At 42.9% G+C, this 22,073-nt stretch overlaps 1 protein-coding gene across 3 annotated transcripts in view; it reads left to right on the forward strand.

The window, feature by feature from the left end:
* The window catches only part of GRIN2B (glutamate ionotropic receptor NMDA type subunit 2B), a 418,101-nt gene extending 396,291 nt beyond the window's left edge, over positions 1 to 21,810 (forward strand). For all 3 annotated transcript variants that reach the window (XM_055280574.2, XM_055280575.2, XM_055280576.2), the window contains 4 exons: positions 12,544 to 12,704; positions 14,493 to 14,680; positions 17,238 to 17,476; positions 19,835 to 21,810. In XM_055280574.2, coding sequence (XP_055136549.1) covers positions 12,544 to 12,704; positions 14,493 to 14,680; positions 17,238 to 17,476; positions 19,835 to 21,691 — 2,445 coding nt within the window. In that variant the 3' untranslated portion in view covers positions 21,692 to 21,810. The remainder of the gene's footprint in view (positions 1 to 12,543; positions 12,705 to 14,492; positions 14,681 to 17,237; positions 17,477 to 19,834) is intronic.
* Positions 21,811 to 22,073: the final 263 nt, after the last annotated feature.

Here is a 22,073-nt window from a genome sequence, read left to right on the forward strand (position 1 = left end):
TGAATGGAGTTTTTCATATAATAAATATATCCACATGTGCGATTCAATTCATTCATTCTTTAAATCACTCATTCATTCATTCATTCATATTGAGAGCTTACTAAGTGTTGGATGCTTTTCTAGGCACTAGAGATACAGCAGTGATCAAAACAGACCAAAACTATGTCTATTATATTACATTCTAAGGAGGAAAGGGCAGAAAATAAAAAAGCAATTAAGTCTGGCCCAAAGTTAGTGAGGGATCAATATATGTGGATATCCAGGGCTTTTGGGGCAGAGAAGAGCATGTGAGGGTAGGAACTTGCCTGGTGAGTTTTAGAAACTGCAAGGAAGCCAGTGTGGCTCCTGAGGAGTGGGTGGGGGAGGAGAGTGGGAGAGAAGGTGGTGGGGATGAGGCTGACTCTGCCGCTTCTTCTCCTTTGTTCTTCTGAATGTATAGGCAGACTTGGATTCAGTCAAGGCTTCCACTCTGATGTCTTTTTCATTTATCCCTCCCATTATTTTCCCTCTGAAAATAGTCCAGGCTCTTAGTAGTTTTCCAGTAAACGTCGCTTCTCCAGCCTCTCTGTTCTTCGAGCCATGCTGCTTTAGCTGAACGATAGCTACACCTGAGCACTGTGGGATTCACAGTGTCCTTCCTCAGTCTGACCATTCGGTGTGCCCCATGGGATGGTTTCTATCTAGGCGCCAAACATTCCTCCCAAGGTCAGTGCAGATGCCATGCTTACGTCCCGGTGCTTCTTTGCTCATGCCATTTCACTTGCCCCATCACCCTCCCCAGACCTCTTTGCCTGGATAAACTTGGCCGATCTGGAGGAGTGGGCTCCATCTCTGCCTGCTCCGTGCAGCCTCCCCAACCATATCCTTTTGTAATGATTTTCACTCCCTCTAAACTTCCGTAGCCCTTCCTTTCCTTACCTCCCATTGGATAGGCATACTCATTCAGGCACTGGATTCCTTAATCTGTACATTTTCTGAGCATCCATTCTATTTGCATAGAGCCCTGTGGTGTGTTTTACAGTTAAATATGAGTACCCTGCATTTGAATCCTTGCTCTGATAGTTTCTAGCTGTATGGCCTTATTCAAATTACTTACTATCTGTGCATTAGTTTCCCTCCCTAAATGGAGATCATAATGCCTACCTTATAGCATCAATGAGAGGATCAATGAGTTACTATACGTAAATTGTGTGACACATAGTAAGTGCTGTATAAGCGTTAGCTGCTGCTGGAATTATATAATTATCATCATTATTATTTCCAGCTAAACTGTAATGGTAGGGATTGTATCTGTTGCCTCATTTTATTTCAGAGCTCAGTGGATTATATGTGGTTTATGCCCATTAAATGTGTGCTACTGATGTGATATTTTATGGCCAGACAAAAGACTTTGCCAAACACCTAAAACCTCAAGGTGCAGGTTATGATATGTTAAAGTTAATACAGTTAATATAGGAATAAACCCGCTTTCTTGGCTCTGCTAACTCAGGGACCAAGCCTCAGCTAGCTAACATGCCATTATCTGATTTTATGAAATATTTCAGGAAATATTAAGGCTTATGTATCCAAATTTTATAAAATACAAAAGAAATGACTGCCTTATTGCATTAAAACTATCATTGCGAGGAAAACTGGTAATTAACTAAATTCCAGGAATCTGAAGAACTAGTGTTTTATTTGTTGCAAGCTTTTGTTTCAGCCCCAGCAGGAGGGTGATGACAGGAGAATAAGTTCCAGTCCCCACCATCCCCACCCTTCTAAGGCCTATTATAGAACCCCAGCTCCACACTGAGCTCAGAGAGGCACAAAGTTCCTTCACCAGCAGCACAGCATCCAGAGCTGTGAAGATACAGCCTCGAATGACAGCACAGCCAGAGGCAGGAGAAAGGCCACTTACCAGCCTTCTCACATCCAAGTGCAGGTCTCTTCACATGTAAACGTAAGGGTGTTTGCCACTGTAGGCAATTATAGCACTAATGTTAATAATAAGAGGAAAACAAGCAGAAACAATTAAGGTGTTGAATGCTTATTATATGCCAACTCCCTTTCTGGCAGTAGCAAAATGTTATCAGATTCATCAGGGGCCCAGGAAGAGAACAGAGTTAATTTGGGCAATTTTCCTATATACCGGTAGCTTCTAACTACATTCTGTAATGTTATTGTTTCCATAATTCAGCCATGCCTTGTGAATGAATTTGAACAATATTCTCTCCAATGAATATTTCATAATGAAATATAACAATAATTATTTATTCCTCTTACCTCCATTCCAGATTCTTTCATGAAGTTGAAGGGTTTAACTTTCTAATCTGTCACCATGTCCACAGCCAGTTTGTTTTAGGGGTAGGGTCTTGGGGGGCCACTCCGGGCCCCATGTTTTGAAATGGAGGATTTGCAGTGAGATGCTATACCTTATTTCTCCTCTTGGAACATTGCTAAAATTCAGTTTCAAAGCTAAGTGGCTTGTTTACTGAGTCACACAGTTAATAAGTGGTAGAGCTCAGATTTGAACTTAGATCTTCGAGCCCATAACCCATGTGTTTACTTACTGTTTTATCACTAAATTGTCTTTTTTTTTTTTTTTTTTTTTTTTTTTTTTGAGACAAAGTCTCACTCTGTCACCCAGAGTGGAGTGCAGTGACACGATTTTGGCTCACTGCAACCTCTGCTTCCTGAGTTCAAGCAATCCTCCTGCCTCAGCCTCCTGAGTAGCTGCGACTACAGGCATGCACCACCACAACTGGCTAATTTTTGTATTTTTAGTAAAGACAGGATTTTGCCATGTTGTCCAGGCTGGTCTCAAACTCCTAACTTCAGGTGATCCACCTACCTCAGCTTCCCAAAGTGTTGGGATTACAGGCGTGAGCCACCATGCCTGGCTAAAATTGTCTTTTCAATGTAAGCACAGATTACCTCCTTTTCACATCTGTCCCAAGCACTTATGGACCATGGAACAGTGAAGGAGCTCATGCTCTCAGAAAGTCTACTCCTTGTGTGGTCACCTGAGCTTCTTCTTCCCCCATTGGGCCCAACAAGGGATTATGGTAGAAAAGGAGAGAGGGTGCTTCCTGCAGCCACTTCCTCCCCTCTTCGGATGCTGCCCAGAGTCTGGAGTCACACATACATATCCCTTCACCCTAATTGGGCCATAGAGTATTATTATGGGAGATTTAGTGATGGGCAACACGGTTTGGTGCAACACCCCTGGGCTAAGGAAGATAATGTCAGTTGCTGTACTTGCTTGATAGTTCCTGGAAAAACTGAGAAGATCAAAAGCTAAAAGAGCTGTAAAAAGACTTTGGGAGCATGGGGCATATGACTCGTCACTCCCACCCTTGAATATTTACCTTAGAGAAATGAAAACATGTTCACTCAAAAACTTGTACATGAATGTTTACAGCTGCTGTACTCATAATTACCTGAAAGTAACTCAAATGTCCTTCAATAGATAAATGGATCAACTGGTGCATTCACATAATGGAATACTACTCAGCAATAAGAAGGAATGACCTACAGATACATGCAAAGGCCTGGAGATGAATCTCAAAGGCATTATCATAAGTAAAAAAGCCAGTCTCAAGAGGTTATGTACTGTAGGATTCCATTTATATGATGTTTCAGAAAAGGCAAAACTATGGGATAGAGTGGCTGGAGGTTAAGGGCAAAGGGAGTGTGTGACTTGAAACGAGTGGCACCAGGGAGCTTTTTGAGTAATGGAATTGTTTTGTGTCTTGATTGTGGTGGTGACTGCAGGATTCCATACCTGGTTAAAATTCATGACAATAAAAGTCAATAATTTAAAAGTACTATTAAAATATAAAATAGGGTAATGACAATAATAATAATAACAGGAGGGTGCTGAGTAGGTAAAAATGTGGTGTCTTCAGAATTCTGATGTGCTGCCACCTCCTCATAATTAGCCCAGGCCCAAAGCCATTCACAGCTCCTAAGCCTTTCCCACCTTTTCTCTTGGGTGCCTGGAAGGGCTGAGTGGCATTTGGGCATTGATTCTTTTTGTGATGCAAATGTAAAATCAGAAGTAATGGAATGAATATTTATGCGTAGGATTGTCGAGCTTTGAAGACAAAAGCCCCCAGATTCTATATCTCATATGGATGGATCCCTGCAAATAGGATGTCCAATATCTGCCTCTGCAAGGTCACAGCACTGGTTTGTCCTAATCTGCATATGCTGATTGGACACAGACTGAATGAGCAGAGCCATTTTTCAGGGAAGCCAACTACCCAAGAAGGCAGTTCCTCACCATCCTCTTCATTTTAACAGAGCTGCTTTCATTTGTGTGCTGTCATTCACCGGATCTGACTCTGATTATTGTCCTTGGGACTGGGTGACAGCTGATGAGGAGATGGCCTTGACTGGTGGTCAGAACGACCACCGCTTGGACACCATCAGTATTTATGACATTCTTGGTTTTATTTTCAGAACCTGCTCCTCTCCTGGTGCCAGGACCTCAAAGACTTCTCAACAAGTATGTTTCTTCATTCTCACCCTGGAAACTAACCAGGTTGGAGGAGTCTTAAAGCAGAGAGTTCCTCTGGTGTAAATTGATGTTAACGCCCCATCACCACCCTTCCAAAGCCAATCCATCCTCCCTGACAGCATCAATTCAGCCTTCTGGAAGCCTTTCAGGAAATTTATATGTCAATGGCGTGCACCTCTGTGGTCTTGTATGTTAGCTAGTAGTGTAGGGAAATATCTGACAGTGCGTCTGTTCCTTCTTAACCGACTACAGCACCCATACCCTCACCAGAGCTCAGGGCCTCCTCAGCTCTTGTCTCTCCATCTTACTCCTTTCAACCTGTTCTGCACACCAGCACCTGGTGACTTTTTCTAACACAAAATCCTAATCTTGTCATTCTGGCAGAGTTCTTCAGTTGCTTCCAATGGCGATGATGACAATGATGATGACAGTAATAATAATGATAATAACAATAGCTAACATAGTGTATTTATCAGCCAGGCACTGTGCCAGTACTTTGCCCAGATTGACTGGTTGAATACTTAAACTTTATGAGGTAGGTGCTATTAGCAGCCCATTGTACAAATGTAGAAACTGGGGCACAGATAAGTTAAGTGAGTTGATCAAGGTCACACAGCTATCAAGTGGCATAGCTGGGATCTGAATCAGGCAGCTTAACTCCAGAAGCTCTGCTGTTTCTCATCCCTTATATTATGAACTCTAAACTCCTTTGCACAGAATTCAACTTTCTTTGTGATCCAGGCCCTGCTTCCTTCTTCAGCTGTGTCAATCTGCTGTCACCATGGCCATACCTGCTATGCTCTGGCAACAATAAGCTGCTTGTGGTCTTAGATCATGCCCAATCTCTCTCGCCACCTTGTGTCTTTGAACAGACACTTGTCTCTATCTAGAAACCATTTTGCCCCTCTTGTTTAAATGGTTAAGTCTTAGCCCCAGTGTGCGGGCTCTGGGACACCATCGAGACAGCCCCCTTGTTCTGTTCTCTCACTGCTGCATGGGCACAGCTGCTCATAGCACCCGCCACATTACTTATAGCCCCTGGTCACACCAAGCTTGTTCCTCCATGTCAGGACCTTTGCATTTGCTGTTTCCTGAGCCTGATACATTTTCCCCCTTGTCTTTGTATGCCTGGTTCTTTCTTATTATTCAGGTCTCAGTTCAGATGCCACCTTCTCAGAGAGGCCTTTTCAGGACAGCCAGTCTAAACTTGTTCTCCTACCAATCACTCTTTATCCTACTATGCTGTTTCAATTTCTTCCTAGCACTTCATTTTCACTATTTGAAATCATCTGTGTTTCTGTCACCTATTGCTACACAGCAAACTAGCCCAATACTTAGTGGCTTAAAGCAAGAGTATTTTATTATATTTTACTGGTGTGTGGGTCAGATATTTGGGTAGGGCTTGCTTGAGTGATTCTTCTACTTCATGTAGCATGACTGATATTCAGTGGGAGGCTGGGCTGGGCTGGAGGGTCCATAATGGCTTTACTCTAATGCCTGGCTCTGACTGGAATGGGTAGAAGTCCAGGGCTCAGCTAGGACTGGAGATGGGAGCACGTATAGGTGGAATCTCCAGCATGGCGGCCTCAGGGTTGTTGGACTTCTGACATAGTGCACCAATTCCCTCAGAGCAAGGTTTCCAAAGGCCGAGGTGGAAGCCGCAAAGCTTCTTATGCCCTTGCCTCAGAAATCCCACAATGTTACTTCTGCCGCCTTCTACTGGTTGAGCAAGTCACCTAGGTCAGCTCAGAATCAAGGTGGGGAGGGGACATGGACCTGTTTGTCATAGAGTGGCAAATAATTTCTGGCAGACTTTAGTCAACTGTATGGGAGGCTGAGGTGGGAGGATTGCTTGAGGCTGGGAGTTTAATACCAACCTTTACAACATGGAGAGACCCTATCTCTACAAAAGATTGTTTCGAAATTTAAAAAACAAAAAACAGGCTTACTATTTGCCTCTCTTCTTTATAGTGTGAACTCCTTGAAGGCAAGATCATACTCTTCTGCAATACTGCATCTTCAGCACCAGCATCTCCTCTGTACACAATAAACACCAACAAATGCTTGCTGAGTGCTTATATAAATGAATGAAAGGAATAAATACATGAAATGAAAAAGTAAACAAATGAAAAACTGAATGAATGTTTATGTTTCTGACTCTCTGTAATGCAGACTCCTTGAAAACTGGGTCTGATTTTTTTCATCTTTGTATCTCTGTTCCTACTACAGTCTCCTGCCCTAATAGATGCTTGGCAAATATTTGCCAAATGAATGGATGCATTTTAATTATCATAGTTAAAGGAGATAATGTAACTTATACCCAGTACATACATAGGTATTGAATAAGAGTGGCAATTATTAATGACTTACAATGCCTAATACATAGGAAAATCAATTTATATATTAAAAATGGACCAGATCCGTACTTCCCTTACTTGCTCCCCTCTTCCTTTCTTTCTCCAGCAGGCTGTATGAGAAGCTCTCTAGTGGGGAGGTGGCAGCCAAAACAGCCCAGGACCCTAGTGTCTGCTCATCTCTGGGTGGGGGCCTTGACTCCTGGCCCTTGAGCACCTTTCTCCTTGCATGGCTGCTGAGACTAATCCACTTTGAGGTCATTAAGATGGAGGCTGAGATGATCTGAACAGCTCAGAGGGCTGAATTCTGATTCCCTGCTGCTCTCCAGGAGGATCAAATGAGATTACAGTTCTTTTCACATTCTGGCATTGTTTTGCCCTTGTTCAAGTGTGTGCTCACAGTAGTTGCTGGAAGCCCTGTGTTAAATGCAGTGGGAAGGATGGGCGTTGGCATTTGATTTGCCATGAAAGGAAAGATACTCTTACTATGTGGCCCCACTTACAGTGTGTGGCTTCACTCCCTAGTAGGCAGGACTGTTCAGCTAGCATTTCAGCTGGCAAAAGGAAGGCCATACTCAGGGGTCAAGTCTCAGCTTGTCCTCCCTCTACACTGTGTCTGCTTGAACAACGTAATCTCTTCAGGGCTTCGGTTTCCTCATCTACGAAATGGGGCCCTTCTTGTCTGTGTTATTTTCCTATCCAAATCTATGTGTTGATAATTCCAATCTGGGTGACTCCTAGAAAAAGATTCCACATTCAAGGAAGCTCTATGACCAAACGTGATTAATATAGAGTACTGGGCCCAGCATGGTGGCTCTCGCCTATAATCCTAGCACCTTGGGAGGCCGAGCAGAGCAGATCGCTTGAGGCCAGGAGTTGGAAACCAGCCTGGCCAACATGGCGAAACCCTGTCTCCACTAAAAGTACAAAAATTAGCCAGGTGTGGTTGCTCACATCTGTAGTCCCAGCTACCCAGAAGGCTGAGGTGGGAGGATCACCTGAGCCTGGGAGGTTAAAGTTGAGGTTTCAGTGAGCCAGGATCTCAACACTGCACTCCAGCCTGGGTGACAGACTGAGGCTCTGTTTAAAAAAAAAAAAAAAGAAAGAAAAGAAAATAAAGAGTACTGTATACATTTTCCGACTTTGAAATCAGACTGAGTTTTTTAATTCAATTACTGAGCTCCCTGATATATTAGGCTTTTAAATTTGTTTAAAAATTATTTTTTCAGGGTCCTCCCTGTTCTATTAATGTTAAGACATTCTGGTTCTTGACAGTGCTAAATTTTTCTCCTTCCCAAATTGCCACTCAGGCTAAACAAGTGCCATATAATGTCTTACAGCTTGGGGTAAGTTTTATTACAAGGGCATTTATTGGAAGCATCAGGATATTTGGAAGATTATTTTTCCTTCTTCCCCACGGGCCTCCCTAAACAGTTCTCCATGAATGTGAATTTTAATACAGTTCAAGTTCCAATGACAGCATAAAAAATCTCCGTTTTATGTAAACTTCACAGATCTCACCAAGCTGGGACAAGAATTTTCAAAAGAAAAGGCAAACTCACTGCTTTGGCTAATTCTGAGGCAATGTTCTCTCCCTGTTGGCCTCCAGACTGGCCTAGTTTAAGGAACAAATTAGAGAATAAGAATTTTCAAACTTAGGGAAGATTGCCTTACATAGGACAATTTTAAATGTTAGAACTTCATCTCCATAGAAGCAACTAAGAATTTTAAGAACCCATCATGTGCCAGGTATTAAGTATTTTTTTTACATATTATCTTATTCGTTAAAATAATACTTCCAGAAAAGAGGGTAGGTCCATAAATTTAAGTAACTTGCCCGTGTTCATGCAGCTGGCCTGAGACAAAGCTGAAATCCAAATCCAGATTCTCTGCCTCCAAGACCAGCACTTCCCTTCTTCCCAGTACTGACTGCTTGGTTTTTCTGATTATTTTGATCATTATTAGTTATTATTATTTATTATTTTTTTGGAGACAGGGTCTTGCTCTGTCACCCAGGCTGAAGTGCAGTGGCACAATCTTGACTTACTGCAACCTCCACCTCCTGGGCTCAAGCAATCCTCACACCTCAGCCTCCCAGGTAGCTGGGACTAGAAGTGCATGCCACCACGCACGGCTAATTTTTATATTTTTGGTAGAGATGGGATTTCACCATGTTGCCCAGGCTGGTCTCAAACTCCTAAGCTCAAGCAATCCACCCACTTTGGCTTTCCAAAGTGCTGGGATTATAGGCGTGAGCCACTGCACCTGGCCCGATTATTTTCATTTGAAGGATGCCTTAACTATATAAGTCTAAGTCTTGCTATGTTATTATCTAATTCCTTTAGTGTTTTAATAGCTTTAATTTATTTTCAAATACTTCTTCCCAGTCGGTGGCTTATCTTTTTTATGATTTTAACTGCATCTTTCAGAAAGAAGTTATTTATTTTTATGAACTCCAATTTATCGTTTACCTTTTTTGGTGGATTGTGCTTTCGGTGTTGTAGCTAAGAAATCTCTGTCTAACTCAAGATTACAAATATTTTCTCCTATATTTTCTATAAGTTTTATAATTCTAGTATTTACATTTTTGATATATGATCCACTTTAAGTTCTGTGTATCTTATGAGGTGTGAAATGAAGTTCCTTTTTAGCAAACAGATGTCTAATTATTCCAACACCATTTGTTAAAGGCCATCCTATCTCCACTGAATTGCCCTTGCACCATATAGGTGTGGCTTTGTTAGTGGGCACTCTATCCTGTTCCAATGATCTGACTCTACGCTAATGCCACACTCTCGTGATTACTGTAGCTTTATAATGAATCTTAAAGTCAGGTAGTGTAAATCCTTTAACTTTTTTTTTCCTTTTTCAAAGTTATCTTGGCTATTCTAGACCCTTTATCATTTTCCTTTAGCTTTTATTTATTCAGGGATACAATTACAAAACAGGATTTCGAAATCTAAAAATAATTTAAAATTAAAAGTTACTATATAAAGAGCTGTATGAAAACTACCTATAATGTAGCTTCATCAGGAAGTGAGGCCCTCTGGGCACTGGATTCCATTTAGTTACCATCAAATTGTTGCATATACCTTGCATGGATTGCCATTTTTTCAGAAAAATTAAAGTATAATCAATCATTTATACCAGAATTGTATTGGACATGATTGCAATTTTCACTGATGTTTCAGAAAATACCTTGGGCCCTAGAGTATCTTACTCATTATAAACATCAGTTGTCATTGTCCTAGTATTGTGGGGGAATTACTGATTAAAGGGAGTTAATTAGTTGTATTGCTGTCTACCATAGTTATTTACTCTACTCTACTTTTGATTTGAGGAATCTCTTTCTTCAACCATCTGAAGTGTTGTATTTGATAGTGATACGCAAAACATTCTGGTGTCTGTCTCTTCCAATAAGCATATCCCTATTTACTTTAAGCTTGCTATCTGCCGGAGTGACTATTAATTAGGCGAATTTAGCTCTGATCTGTTAGCTATCAATGCCACTGTGTGATATGGAGCAAATTACTTACCCTCTTTGGGTTTTGTCATTTGTAAAATGAAAGGTTTCGGCTAGTTAACCCTGAGTGGCCCATTTGGCTGAAGATTTTTCTTACTCTTTTGTGGTGTCTTTATCCACTTAAAAATTATAACCCCTTTCAAAATAATCAAACAGAAACTTTTAATGCCAAAACGCCCTGTGATGAGTCAGAGGGGGAGCTTTCTCAGTCAGGAAGTAGTAGTTGTTGGGTGCATCACAGATTGCCTAACACCACTGCATGACTCTAGTTTTAACCATGGCCAGCACTGAGCAATTAAGATGGCATTTATGGCTCCTGGTGCTGAGATATTTTGTGGCCCATGGAACTCCCGTATTCTAAGAAGGAAAAGAATTGCTTCTAATCCCAGGCATCCCAAAGCTTCAGAGTTCTCCTGAGTTGGCAGGTTCGATTTTCAAATGTATCTCCAAAGTAAATGGTACTATTACTTGAAACCAAGAGGACTTCAAACATCTTCACTGTGGTTCTGATGCCAAAGCACAGCACAGCTACAATGACCATTGCTGTACTAATAGAATAAGAAGCTTAGAGAGCAGGTTTACTAGGAAATGCAGAATAGAGACACAAATTAAAAACAGTATAAGAGAACATTTATTGGGCACTTACTGTATGCCAGGTGCTGTGCCAAGCACTTTTTTTTTTGAGACGGAGTCTTGCTGTGTAGCCCAGGCTGGAGTGCAGTGGCACGATCTCAGCTCACTGCCAGCTCCGCCTCCCGGGTTCATGCCATTCTCCTGCCTCAGCCTCCAGAGTAGCTGGGACCACAGGTGCCTGCCACCACACTCGGCTAATTTTTTGTATTTTTAGTACAGGCAGGGTTTCACTGTGTTAGCCAGGATGGTCTCGATCTCCTGACCTCGTGATCCGTCCGCCTCGGCCTCCCAAAGTGCTGGGATTACAGGCGTGAGCCACCATGCCTGGCCGCCAAGCACTTCTTATGCATTATATTAGTTAATCCTCACAATAATCTTGAAAACTAGGCATTATCATCCCCTTCTTACAAATGAGGACAGGATGCACAGAGCGTTGGTGCTACTTGCCCAAGGTTACACAGTGGTAAGTGGCGGAGCTGGTCTTCAATCCGTATCTGTTTCAATCTAGAGTTTAAACTCTTAATGATGACATCAGAGACTAGCACATTTAGAGAGTAATTGCATCTGTAGGATTACAGTGATCTAAACAAAGAATAACAGGTTCTGATGGATCACTTTGGGGTAGCCTTGATGGAAGAAAGAATTCACAGAAGATTTCTTGAAGAAATTGTTTTGAGTTTTATTTTGAAACGGATATAAATTGGCCTAGAGAGACAGATGAGTTGGCACTGAGGAGATGGACTATATGAGGCTGGGAAGATACAAATGAACAAATTTTGTGTTCAGGAAGCAACATAAAGACTTACGCATTGCAGGGTGATAGCCAGAAATAAAGCTGATGTCATAGGGATGAAAATCCAAGAGGTTTCTCTTTATTATAATGGGCACTGGAGATGTACTCTCAGTCTCAAGCAAGAAAGGGAACATAATTAAAATTGTCTTTGATTGTACAGTTTATCCTACAACTCATGTGGGATAAATATGAGCTTTCAGTGCATCAGGGAAGGTCAAAAGAAAATTTCTTAGCAAAACATATTTGATACTCAACAAATTATCTTCAGGAGTACCGCATAGCTCGCCTCACTAAGGCCCCTATGGACAAAATAGTGCAATGACTGTGTATTTAGGCCTTTAAGAGACCTGAATACAGATTTTACATAATTTTTTAGAAATAAAGGTGACTAGTCCACCGCAATTAAGCCACCAGCACGTTCCTTTGGCCCATCAACACTGGTATTGTGTAGTGTACATAAAAGGAACACAGAAGGGTTATAGATTAAAGTCAGGGTTGGGCAAGTAGAAATCTCTCAACAATATGTACTAAATTGAATTGAATTGAAGTCTGCTTTCAGATAGCAATTGCTGCTCTTGAGTGAGGGCTAATGTATTTGGTGAATTATAGTTTGGTCCCTTCCATTATAAATCCACTAATGCTAACTTACTTAATGTCTCTTCACATTTTCTAAAATGACTTTTCTCTCTCTCTCTCCCTCCGTCTCCCGCTCTGTCTCTATCTGTCTTTCTCTCTCCAGTTCCAGAGACCTAATGACTTCTCACCCCCTTTCCGCTTTGGGACCGTGCCCAACGGCAGCACAGAGAGAAATATTCGCAATAACTATGCAGAAATGCATGCCTACATGGGAAAGTTCAACCAGAGGGGTGTAGATGATGCATTGCTCTCCCTGAAAACAGGGTAAGAACTGCTTCCAAGCTCAGAGTCCTTGATCTGTTTCTCACATTTATTAAGCATACTATTGAATCACATGCATTAGGTATACCATGCTTGGTATCATAAAATGTTAAAGAAGACTTCATTTGCTCTTTATGGATTTCCAAGTTAAATTTGATAGTGTCATTTAGACCAGTGTACAAAGATTCCTATGCTATTACTTCTATGTATTTTTTTTACAAATTATTTTCTAGTTGCACTAATGTAACCATGAAATAAGAGTGAAATAAATGTAGAAGTAGGAGGGCAGAGTGAAGGATAAGGTATTTGTGCCATGTATGAAACAAAGACCTGTTGTCTAAGAGGTGAAAATTATGGTTCTGGTGTCTTATGGACAAGGGAGAAATAAAAGGGGGAAAGTATAAATGTTTTTAGATAATTAACAGTAAGAATGTGTTGACTGATCTCCAGTGCCAGCTTGTGTTAACATACTCTGTCCTCTAGGGAGTGTTTGTCCATTCATAGGAGTTCATGACCTACACATGTGTTGGCTTGCACAGTCCCAGCCACACTGGTCCCTTTGTTCATTTGGCCTCCACAAGCCACAGCTATGGAAGATAATGGATAATGGGGCATTATAGATGTTTGGATTTGGAGGTCAATGGATCTTGTAGCTGATTTTCTTTGTTGTATGATGACTAACAGCACTTGGACCTTGTCTCAATACCCTTGTAGCTCCAGGTCTGGAAAAGGCAGCTAGATACATGGTTACTTAAAATACTGTTAGATTCTATTTTATCACCATAAATACAGTCACAGAAGATTTCAGAAGATGGAATTTGAGCTTGAAGGTAGGGCCACTTTGGGTAGTCTGACCACTGCTACCCCCACTGTTCTCATTCATATCAGGGCTTTGGTTTTTTGGTGTTCCCCTTTCTATCGGGTACCTAACAAGGTGACTTAACTAATAAAAATGAAGGGAATAATGGTGTTGCTTTTCTTTCTTGCAGACCTCTCTATCGCCTGTAAGGCTATATCTAAATTTCTTCCTCTACCTTTGATACGTTTAAATGTTGGTTTTAAATATTGATTCATGCCTTCCTGCCCCTACGCCTGGTCTTATTCCCTTTTTTATGTATTTCTGCCTTGCAAAGCACAATACATAAAATGAAGTTCTTATATGTTTAGGAACTATATGCTGTAATTTATGTATTTGAGAGATCTGAATTCTTCTGTATTTTGCCTTCTCTTGTAGTTTCACTCATCTGCTCTTACACAAGCCTGTACTGCCACCACCTCAACCCCTCACCTCTATCCTTGTGCTGCACAACAGAATACTGGAACCTTCCTGACCACAAAAATAGCATTGCACATCTATTGAAACACAAACACCCACACTTATCCCCACTCCAGACTGTAATGAACTGAGAAATGAAAAATGTTATATAAATCTAACCCCATGCTATTTGTTGCTCGTTGTGGTGGTTACTTTTCATTATTTCTGTTATTATTTTTATTGATCCCTTTTTACTCCTTCTTCCTTTCAGACACAGTTTATGAGTTGGCTTCAGGCCCAACTTACATTCTCATCATTCCCAGTGGGAAGAAAAGAACTCCTCCTTTCCACCCAAAAGCACATAAAGAACAGCCTGGGATTTAGGCTTTAGATTCTGGCAGAGTTCCAACTTAAACCTTACTTTGAACCAATTCTCCACATAGTTTTCTGGAACCCTACTGCTTCATATTAATGGCCCCATAGGTAGTTTTGTTCTAAAATTCCTCCATTGGATTTGTTTGCTTTTTTCCTGACAGGAAACTGGATGCCTTCATCTATGATGCAGCAGTGCTGAACTATATGGCAGGCAGAGATGAAGGCTGCAAGCTGGTGACCATTGGCAGTGGGAAGGTCTTTGCTTCCACTGGCTATGGCATTGCCATCCAAAAAGATTCTGGGTGGAAGCGCCAGGTGGACCTTGCTATCCTGCAGCTCTTTGGAGATGGTGAGTTCAAGAAAGGGAAAGTGCCCATTTGTCCTCTACTGATGGCCAGTCCAAAACATCAACCTTTCCTTTTCCTCCATTTCTTTAACCTGTGCATTTCCGGAAAAGTATTTCACAGTATATTGTGTAGTTTTCGGGTATATATTAGTTTCCTATTGCTGCCATAATAAAGTGCCATGCACTGAGTGGCTTAAACAACAGAAATGTCTTATCTCACATTTCCAGAGACTAGACGTCTGAAATCACAGTGCCAGCAGGGTCAATCTCTTCTGGGGTCTGCAAGGGAGAATCTGTTTCATGCCTCTCCTAGTATCTGGTGGTTTGCTGGTAATTTTGGCATTCCTTATCTTGTAGAGGCATACCCCCGATCTCTGATTCATGTTCACATGGTGTTTTACCAGTGTGCACATTTTCCCTCTGTACATGTCTATGTCTGAATTTCCCTTTTTCTTAAGAATGCCAGTCAGATTAGGGGTTCACCCTACTCTGGGATGATCTCAGCTTAATTACGTTTGCAATGACTCTATTTCCAAATAAAGTCACATCCCAAGGTATTGGGGGTTAGGACTTCAGCATATATATTTTAGGGGGATGCGATAACATCTTTCAACCCATAACAAGCTGAAAGATGGCAGGGAGAGGATTGAAGCAGTTTATCAAGGAGGTTTGTTTCTGGGTTGCAGGCTATAATCAAACCTTCAGGGATGAAGTAGGAGAACTGATATTAGATGTTTTGTCCAGTCATCTCACATGTGGCCAAAATAATAGATGGAACTGTGGAAGGTCTCTGCTCTTTATGTGTCCAGAGGTAGGGCAGAGAAATAAACTTGCAGCCATCTCTTCATTCTCTTTCAGCTGGAAGAGGCAGGAGGCAGGGTTAGGGTCCTCAGAGGCAGACACCATCAGCCACTCCCCAGTATCATCCTGGCAGCAGACTGAGCCACCAACTTGAGTTGAAAAAAATCTCATCTCCTTGAGCCACCAACTTGAGTTGAAAAAAATCTCATCTTCTGTTTCATTACATTCCTGTCTTCTGCATCCCTCTTCACTTTATTGTACAAAGAAACTACTGTTTCTGTTAGCATCACAGAAACTAACTCAGTTATGGATGAGCAGCCAGACCCTACTTGGCTTCACCAGCCATCAGCCAAGTGGCTATCTCAATTATGTCTGCAGAAGCTTTGCTGTTAAGGATGAGATCAGAAGCAGAAGACCACAGTGGATTTTTAGAATCCAGGTGAAGTTGTCTGCTCCGCTAGTTAGGAGAATCATAGTTTGATCAAAAAAATAAGGGAAAAGTGATTTGATTAACATCGGAAATAGGAAGATATTTTAGCTGGAGTGTTACCAAGCCATTTTGGTATAAGAGCTTCTGTAATTTTAGTGTAGCTGTCACTCAAAGGCAATAATGGAGACTGTATCCATGAGAAAGAGATGATTTGCAAAAGTTGCCAAAACTTTAGTCAGATTATGCAAGCAAAGTTCAATTTTTTAGCCAAACTAGAACTATGGGAATAGGCAATTTTTCTCCATGAGATTTTCAGAATTTTGCTTGTCTAGAATTAGATGCATTCTAGGGCACATGGTTTCTTTTACTTTCCTTTTGTCTGAGACCTCTTCCTACTTCCTCCTACTTCCTAGCATCTGGTGAAGTGGAAAAAGGTCATTGAAATCTGACATGAATTAAAGTGATCAAAGCACCGTTAAACAATGTATAAAGAAGGCAAGTCTGAATTTGGGGGTCTTATTTTATCCAAGCTTACTCCTCTTTGCTCTTTATTTTCTTCAACAAGAGATAAGTAAATCTGAGGGGCCCTAGGGAATCAGTCAATCTCTCTGCCCATTTCTCTCTGCCTCTCTTCTCCCTACCCAATCTGCTTTGCACAATTTTAAGGGCAATTCTCTGAATCACTCGTTCGATTATGTTATTCCCCACTGTCTATAATATAAAGTACAGAATGCTTAATCTCATACTCAGATCTTCAGCACTCTTACGTCAATCTTTTTTATTCAGCTTCTTTTGCCTACTATATCTTTTTCTGTTTGAACTGTTCTGCATGCCTTTCCTTAAACAAGCCTTGTGTGTTCCCACCAATCATGCTTTTTGTACAATGTAAATTAAAATTCATCCATCCAGCATGCCCACTTCCAACTCCTACTTACTTCACGAAAACCCACTGGCCATGCCATCCACAGAATTACTGTCACCAATTTGAACTCTTGTTACCTGCAGACAGCTTGTCATTGTGATTATTTATATGCCAATTTATACAGGCTAGATAACGGAGAGCGGGAGCAACGTCTCATGTGTTCATATCGCCTGCAGTACTCACATGAAATTTTTATTGAATGCTTACTAAGTACGTTGATGAATTAATATGTAATGGCACTAATAAGATTACCGTTAACTTTATTCATGTCCTTTCTTTTTGTCTCCTTGTCTCTTTTTCTCTCACGTATCTTTCTCTTTCTTGCTCAATACCCCTCTTTTTCCCTTTTCTCTACTCCTTTCCTGTCTCCTCTTTTTATCTGTTTTCCTTCTCTGTCCTTTCCCCAGGGGAGATGGAAGAACTGGAAGCTCTCTGGCTCACTGGCATTTGTCACAATGAGAAGAATGAGGTCATGAGCAGCCAGCTGGACATTGACAACATGGCAGGGGTCTTCTACATGTTGGGGGCGGCCATGGCTCTCAGCCTCATCACCTTCATCTGCGAACACCTTTTCTATTGGCAGTTCCGACATTGCTTTATGGGTGTCTGTTCTGGCAAGCCTGGCATGGTCTTCTCCATCAGCAGAGTAAGTGTTTTGATTTAAATGCCTAGAGCTTGTTAGGGACAGCTTAGCCTAGCACTGTGCAAAGCAAAGAGAACCAAGAGGACACTATCTCCACCCCCATGTTTTTCAAGCAAGAAACCATATCATGTATGTTTTCTCAGGAGTTTGTGTGATATGATTGCAAGTGGCTCAGAACAGTGGGTGATACTATATTTCCTTCAAGAAACAGCTTTCTGTGTGGGATTTGGGCAGTTGGTTCTCTGTAAGAACTGACAGATCTGTCAAAACGGAAAATTTGGCTTTTTACCAAATGCCTTTCATCACTATTAGTTGGTTCTGTATAAATTGTATGAACTATCTAATCCTTTAAAAATGTACATTTCTATTTAAATAAGCGTATATAACATATCTCTCTTATTTTAACATACAAAGGTATATTATTAGTTGTTTCACTCTATGTTTTAACCATGTGTTGGTTATGAAGAGTTGAAGAGCTTAACAGAACCTTTAGAAATAAGCTCTGACTCATAAGAAATTTACATTCCAGAAACTTCCCTAGTTGGAGCAAGAGTAAAACTCTTAGGTCATTCTTTATTTAGGTCTCCTCTTCATTCCTCGTCCAAAATGAGACACTAGGAAGACAGTTTTATGTATGAACAGGTCACAGGGAGAAGTTTTTTAAAAAAGTGAGCTTCTTTTGGAGTGGAGAGTCTAATTCATGAGAGGTGAACTCAAATGTCCTTTTAGAATGAAGGTCTAGGTTCCAGATATGGCCAACCAACTTTGACTCAAATGGAGTTTTGTATTAATGAGAAAATTAAATTATTTCATCTTTTTATCATTTTCCTATAGTATTTTACTGATAGAGAACAATTTCTCCATTTCCTCTCTGGCTGTGAGTTAATTCAGGCCATCGAGTGAGCTCAGAACAGGAGGATGGAACTGGGGTGGTGATGATCCCTGAGCCATGTTGCTTCCTTGGTAGCCCTTCCCTAAGATCTCAGATAGGGGAACACCGGAAGCCACGGGAGCTGATGATGTGTAATAAAAACCCCATTTATAATCCTTTGACACGATCAATGATTATAGAGGAAAAAAGGCTTGGAATTTTCTCTTGAGCTTAATCAGGAAGGGTTAGAAGAACTGGGAAAGTGGAATGACCTTACCTTGAAGATCTTCCATCTTGCTAATGCCCTGTGGGACAATAAGACTTACGTTATCGAAACCTTTCTTCTTTCCCATTTGGCTATGATTCTTCTAACCCTCTCCCCTGTCATTCCCATCCACGGAGACAACTTCACTTTCCAAATTAGTCCCATTTGTTATAATGACACAATTCAAACAACCTCTTTTCAAATGCTTTCCCTAGCCAAGGAGAAAAGTTCCAAGTTTGTCCACCTTTCCAGGCAGGGAACAAGATGTGAGCAGGAGGTTGGCTTGACTTTAGAATCAAACATACTGAGCCCTCCAGGAACCCAGCCCATTGCCTTTCCTGCACGGTGTCCTTCAAAGCCCTGTACAAAGAGCTGTACACAGGGAGCTCTCGATCAATACTAATTTGTTAAGATGTTAATTATTGATGATAATATTAAGTGAGTGAGAAAATATAAGAAGGAAGACAGGAGCTAAAGAGAGAATAAATGAGAGAATTCAACAAGGGAGTTATTTATTCCTATTGAGTACTGGCTGTTTGTCCCAATTCTTCCCTCCCACAGTGTAGAACACAGCAGGAGAAAAATCCTTCTTTGACCCCAGGGCTTCCTAATTCTCTCTTTCTGTGAATTTTGTTCATGCTTGGCTCAAGAAGAGAATTGCTCAGCTGTTATTTGGTGACCAAAATTCTAAACCTGCTTAAAATTTGTCAGAGCTAGAAAACAGTGACAGTTGTGAGCTAGTGAGCTCCCCTGTGCTTTACTGTCAGCCAGGTGTGGCCAGCCATGGCAGAGCAACCTCAGCGTCCATAGAGCATGGCCATTTATTTCCAGGAGGCTGACGATATTGTTTGCTATGGGTTGATATCATGGCCTCATTTTTAAGATGTGAAAATCTAGGCATAGAAAACCACGGTAAGTCAACAGTGAAGTTGAGGCAAAAATGCCATATCTTATGATTCCAGTCCCTTTGCTCAAGTTACTGCGTGTGGCCATGCCCCCCGTCTTATGGCCAGGTCACTGACCTCAGCTCACCACATGACAGTTACCAAATTTAGGGGTATAAATTAGGCAAACTTCTAGCCACATCTAATAGTATATTAGACTCTTCGCTTCATGCTTTCCCTTTTTTCTTATCCAGTTGGGGCAAGTATTGGTGGGACAGTGTTTTTTGTGGTCATTTCTAGCCTCTCTGGAGATCTAACCTGTCCCTCCATTCTTGCTTCAGGGTATCTACAGCTGCATCCATGGGGTGGCGATCGAGGAGCGCCAATCTGTAATGAACTCCCCCACCGCAACCATGAACAACACACACTCCAACATCCTGCGCCTGTTGCGTACGGCCAAGAACATGGCTAACCTGTCTGGTGTGAACGGCTCCCCGCAGAGCGCCCTGGACTTCATCCGACGGGAGTCATCCGTCTATGACATCTCAGAGCACCGCCGCAGCTTCACGCATTCTGACTGCAAATCCTACAACAACCCACCCTGTGAGGAGAACCTCTTCAGTGACTACATCAGTGAGGTAGAGAGAACGTTCGGGAACCTGCAGCTGAAAGACAGCAACGTGTACCAAGATCACTACCACCATCACCACCGGCCCCATAGCATTGGCAGTGCCAGCTCCATCGATGGGCTCTACGACTGTGACAACCCACCCTTCACCACCCAGTCCAGGTCCATCAGCAAGAAGCCCCTGGACATCGGCCTCCCCTCCTCCAAGCACAGCCAGCTCAGTGACCTGTACGGCAAATTCTCCTTCAAGAGCGACCGCTACAGTGGCCACGACGACTTGATCCGCTCCGATGTCTCTGACATCTCAACCCACACCGTCACCTATGGGAACATCGAGGGCAATGCCGCCAAGAGGCGTAAGCAGCAATATAAGGACAGCCTGAAGAAGCGGCCTGCCTCAGCCAAGTCCCGCAGGGAGTTTGACGAGATCGAGCTGGCCTACCGTCGCCGACCGCCCCGCTCCCCTGACCACAAGCGCTACTTCAGGGACAAGGAAGGGCTACGGGACTTCTACCTGGACCAGTTCCGAACAAAGGAGAACTCACCCCACTGGGAGCACGTGGACCTGACCGACATCTACAAGGAGCGGAGTGATGACTTTAAGCGCGACTCCGTCAGCGGAGGAGGGCCCTGTACCAACAGGTCTCACATCAAGCACGGGACGGGCGACAAACACGGTGTGGTCAGCGGGGTACCTGCACCCTGGGAGAAGAACCTGACCAACGTGGAGTGGGAGGACCGGTCCGGGGGCAACTTCTGCCGCAGCTGTCCCTCCAAGCTGCACAACTACTCCACGACGGTGACGGGTCAGAACTCGGGCAGGCAGGCGTGCATCCGGTGTGAGGCTTGCAAGAAAGCAGGCAACCTGTATGACATCAGCGAGGACAACTCCCTGCAGGAACTGGACCAGCCGGCTGCCCCAGTGGCGGTGACGTCAAACGCCTCCACCACTAAGTACCCTCAGAGCCCGACTAATACCAAGGCCCAGAAGAAGAACCGGAACAAACTGCGCCGGCAGCACTCCTACGACACCTTCGTGGACCTGCAGAAGGAAGAAGCCGCCCTGGCCCCACGCAGCGTGAGCCTGAAAGACAAGGGCCGATTCATGGATGGGAGCCCCTACGCCCACATGTTTGAGATGTCAGCTGGCGAGAGCACCTTTGCCAACAACAAGTCCTCAGTGCCCACTGCCGGACATCACCACCACAACAACCCCGGCGGCGGCTACATGCTCAGCAAGTCGCTCTACCCTGACCGGGTCACGCAAAACCCTTTCATCCCCACTTTTGGGGACGACCAGTGCTTGCTCCATGGCAGCAAATCCTACTTCTTCAGGCAGCCCACGGTGGCGGGGGCGTCGAAAGCCAGGCCGGACTTCCGGGCCCTTGTCACCAACAAGCCAGTGGTCTCGGCCCTTCATGGGGCCGTGCCAGCCCGTTTCCAGAAGGACATCTGTATAGGGAACCAGTCCAACCCCTGTGTGCCTAACAACAAAAACCCCAGGGCTTTCAATGGCTCCAGCAATGGGCATGTTTATGAGAAACTTTCTAGTATTGAGTCTGATGTCTGAGTGAGGGAACAGAGAGGTTAAGGTGGGTACGGGAGGGTAAGGCTGTGGGTCGTGTGATGCGCATGTCACGGAGGGTGACGGGGGTGAACTTGGTTCCCATTTGCTCCTTTCTTGTTGTTTTAATTTATTTATGGGATCCTGGAGTTCTGGTTCCTACTGAGGGCAACCCTGGTGACCAGCACCATCTCTCCTCCTTTTCACAGTTCTCTCCTTCTTCCCCCCTCCGTCAGGCATTCCTGTTCCCATGAGATGATGCCATGGGCCCTCTCAGCAGGGGAGGGTAAAGTGGAGAAAGGAAGGGCTGCATGCGAGCTTCCTCCTGGTGTGGAAGAGCTCCTTGACATCCTCTTTGAGTGAAGCTGGGAGAACCAAAAAGAGGCTA

Source organism: Symphalangus syndactylus, chromosome 5 (genome assembly GCF_028878055.3).
Source record: "Symphalangus syndactylus isolate Jambi chromosome 5, NHGRI_mSymSyn1-v2.1_pri, whole genome shotgun sequence".
NCBI lineage: Eukaryota > Metazoa > Chordata > Mammalia > Primates > Hylobatidae > Symphalangus > Symphalangus syndactylus.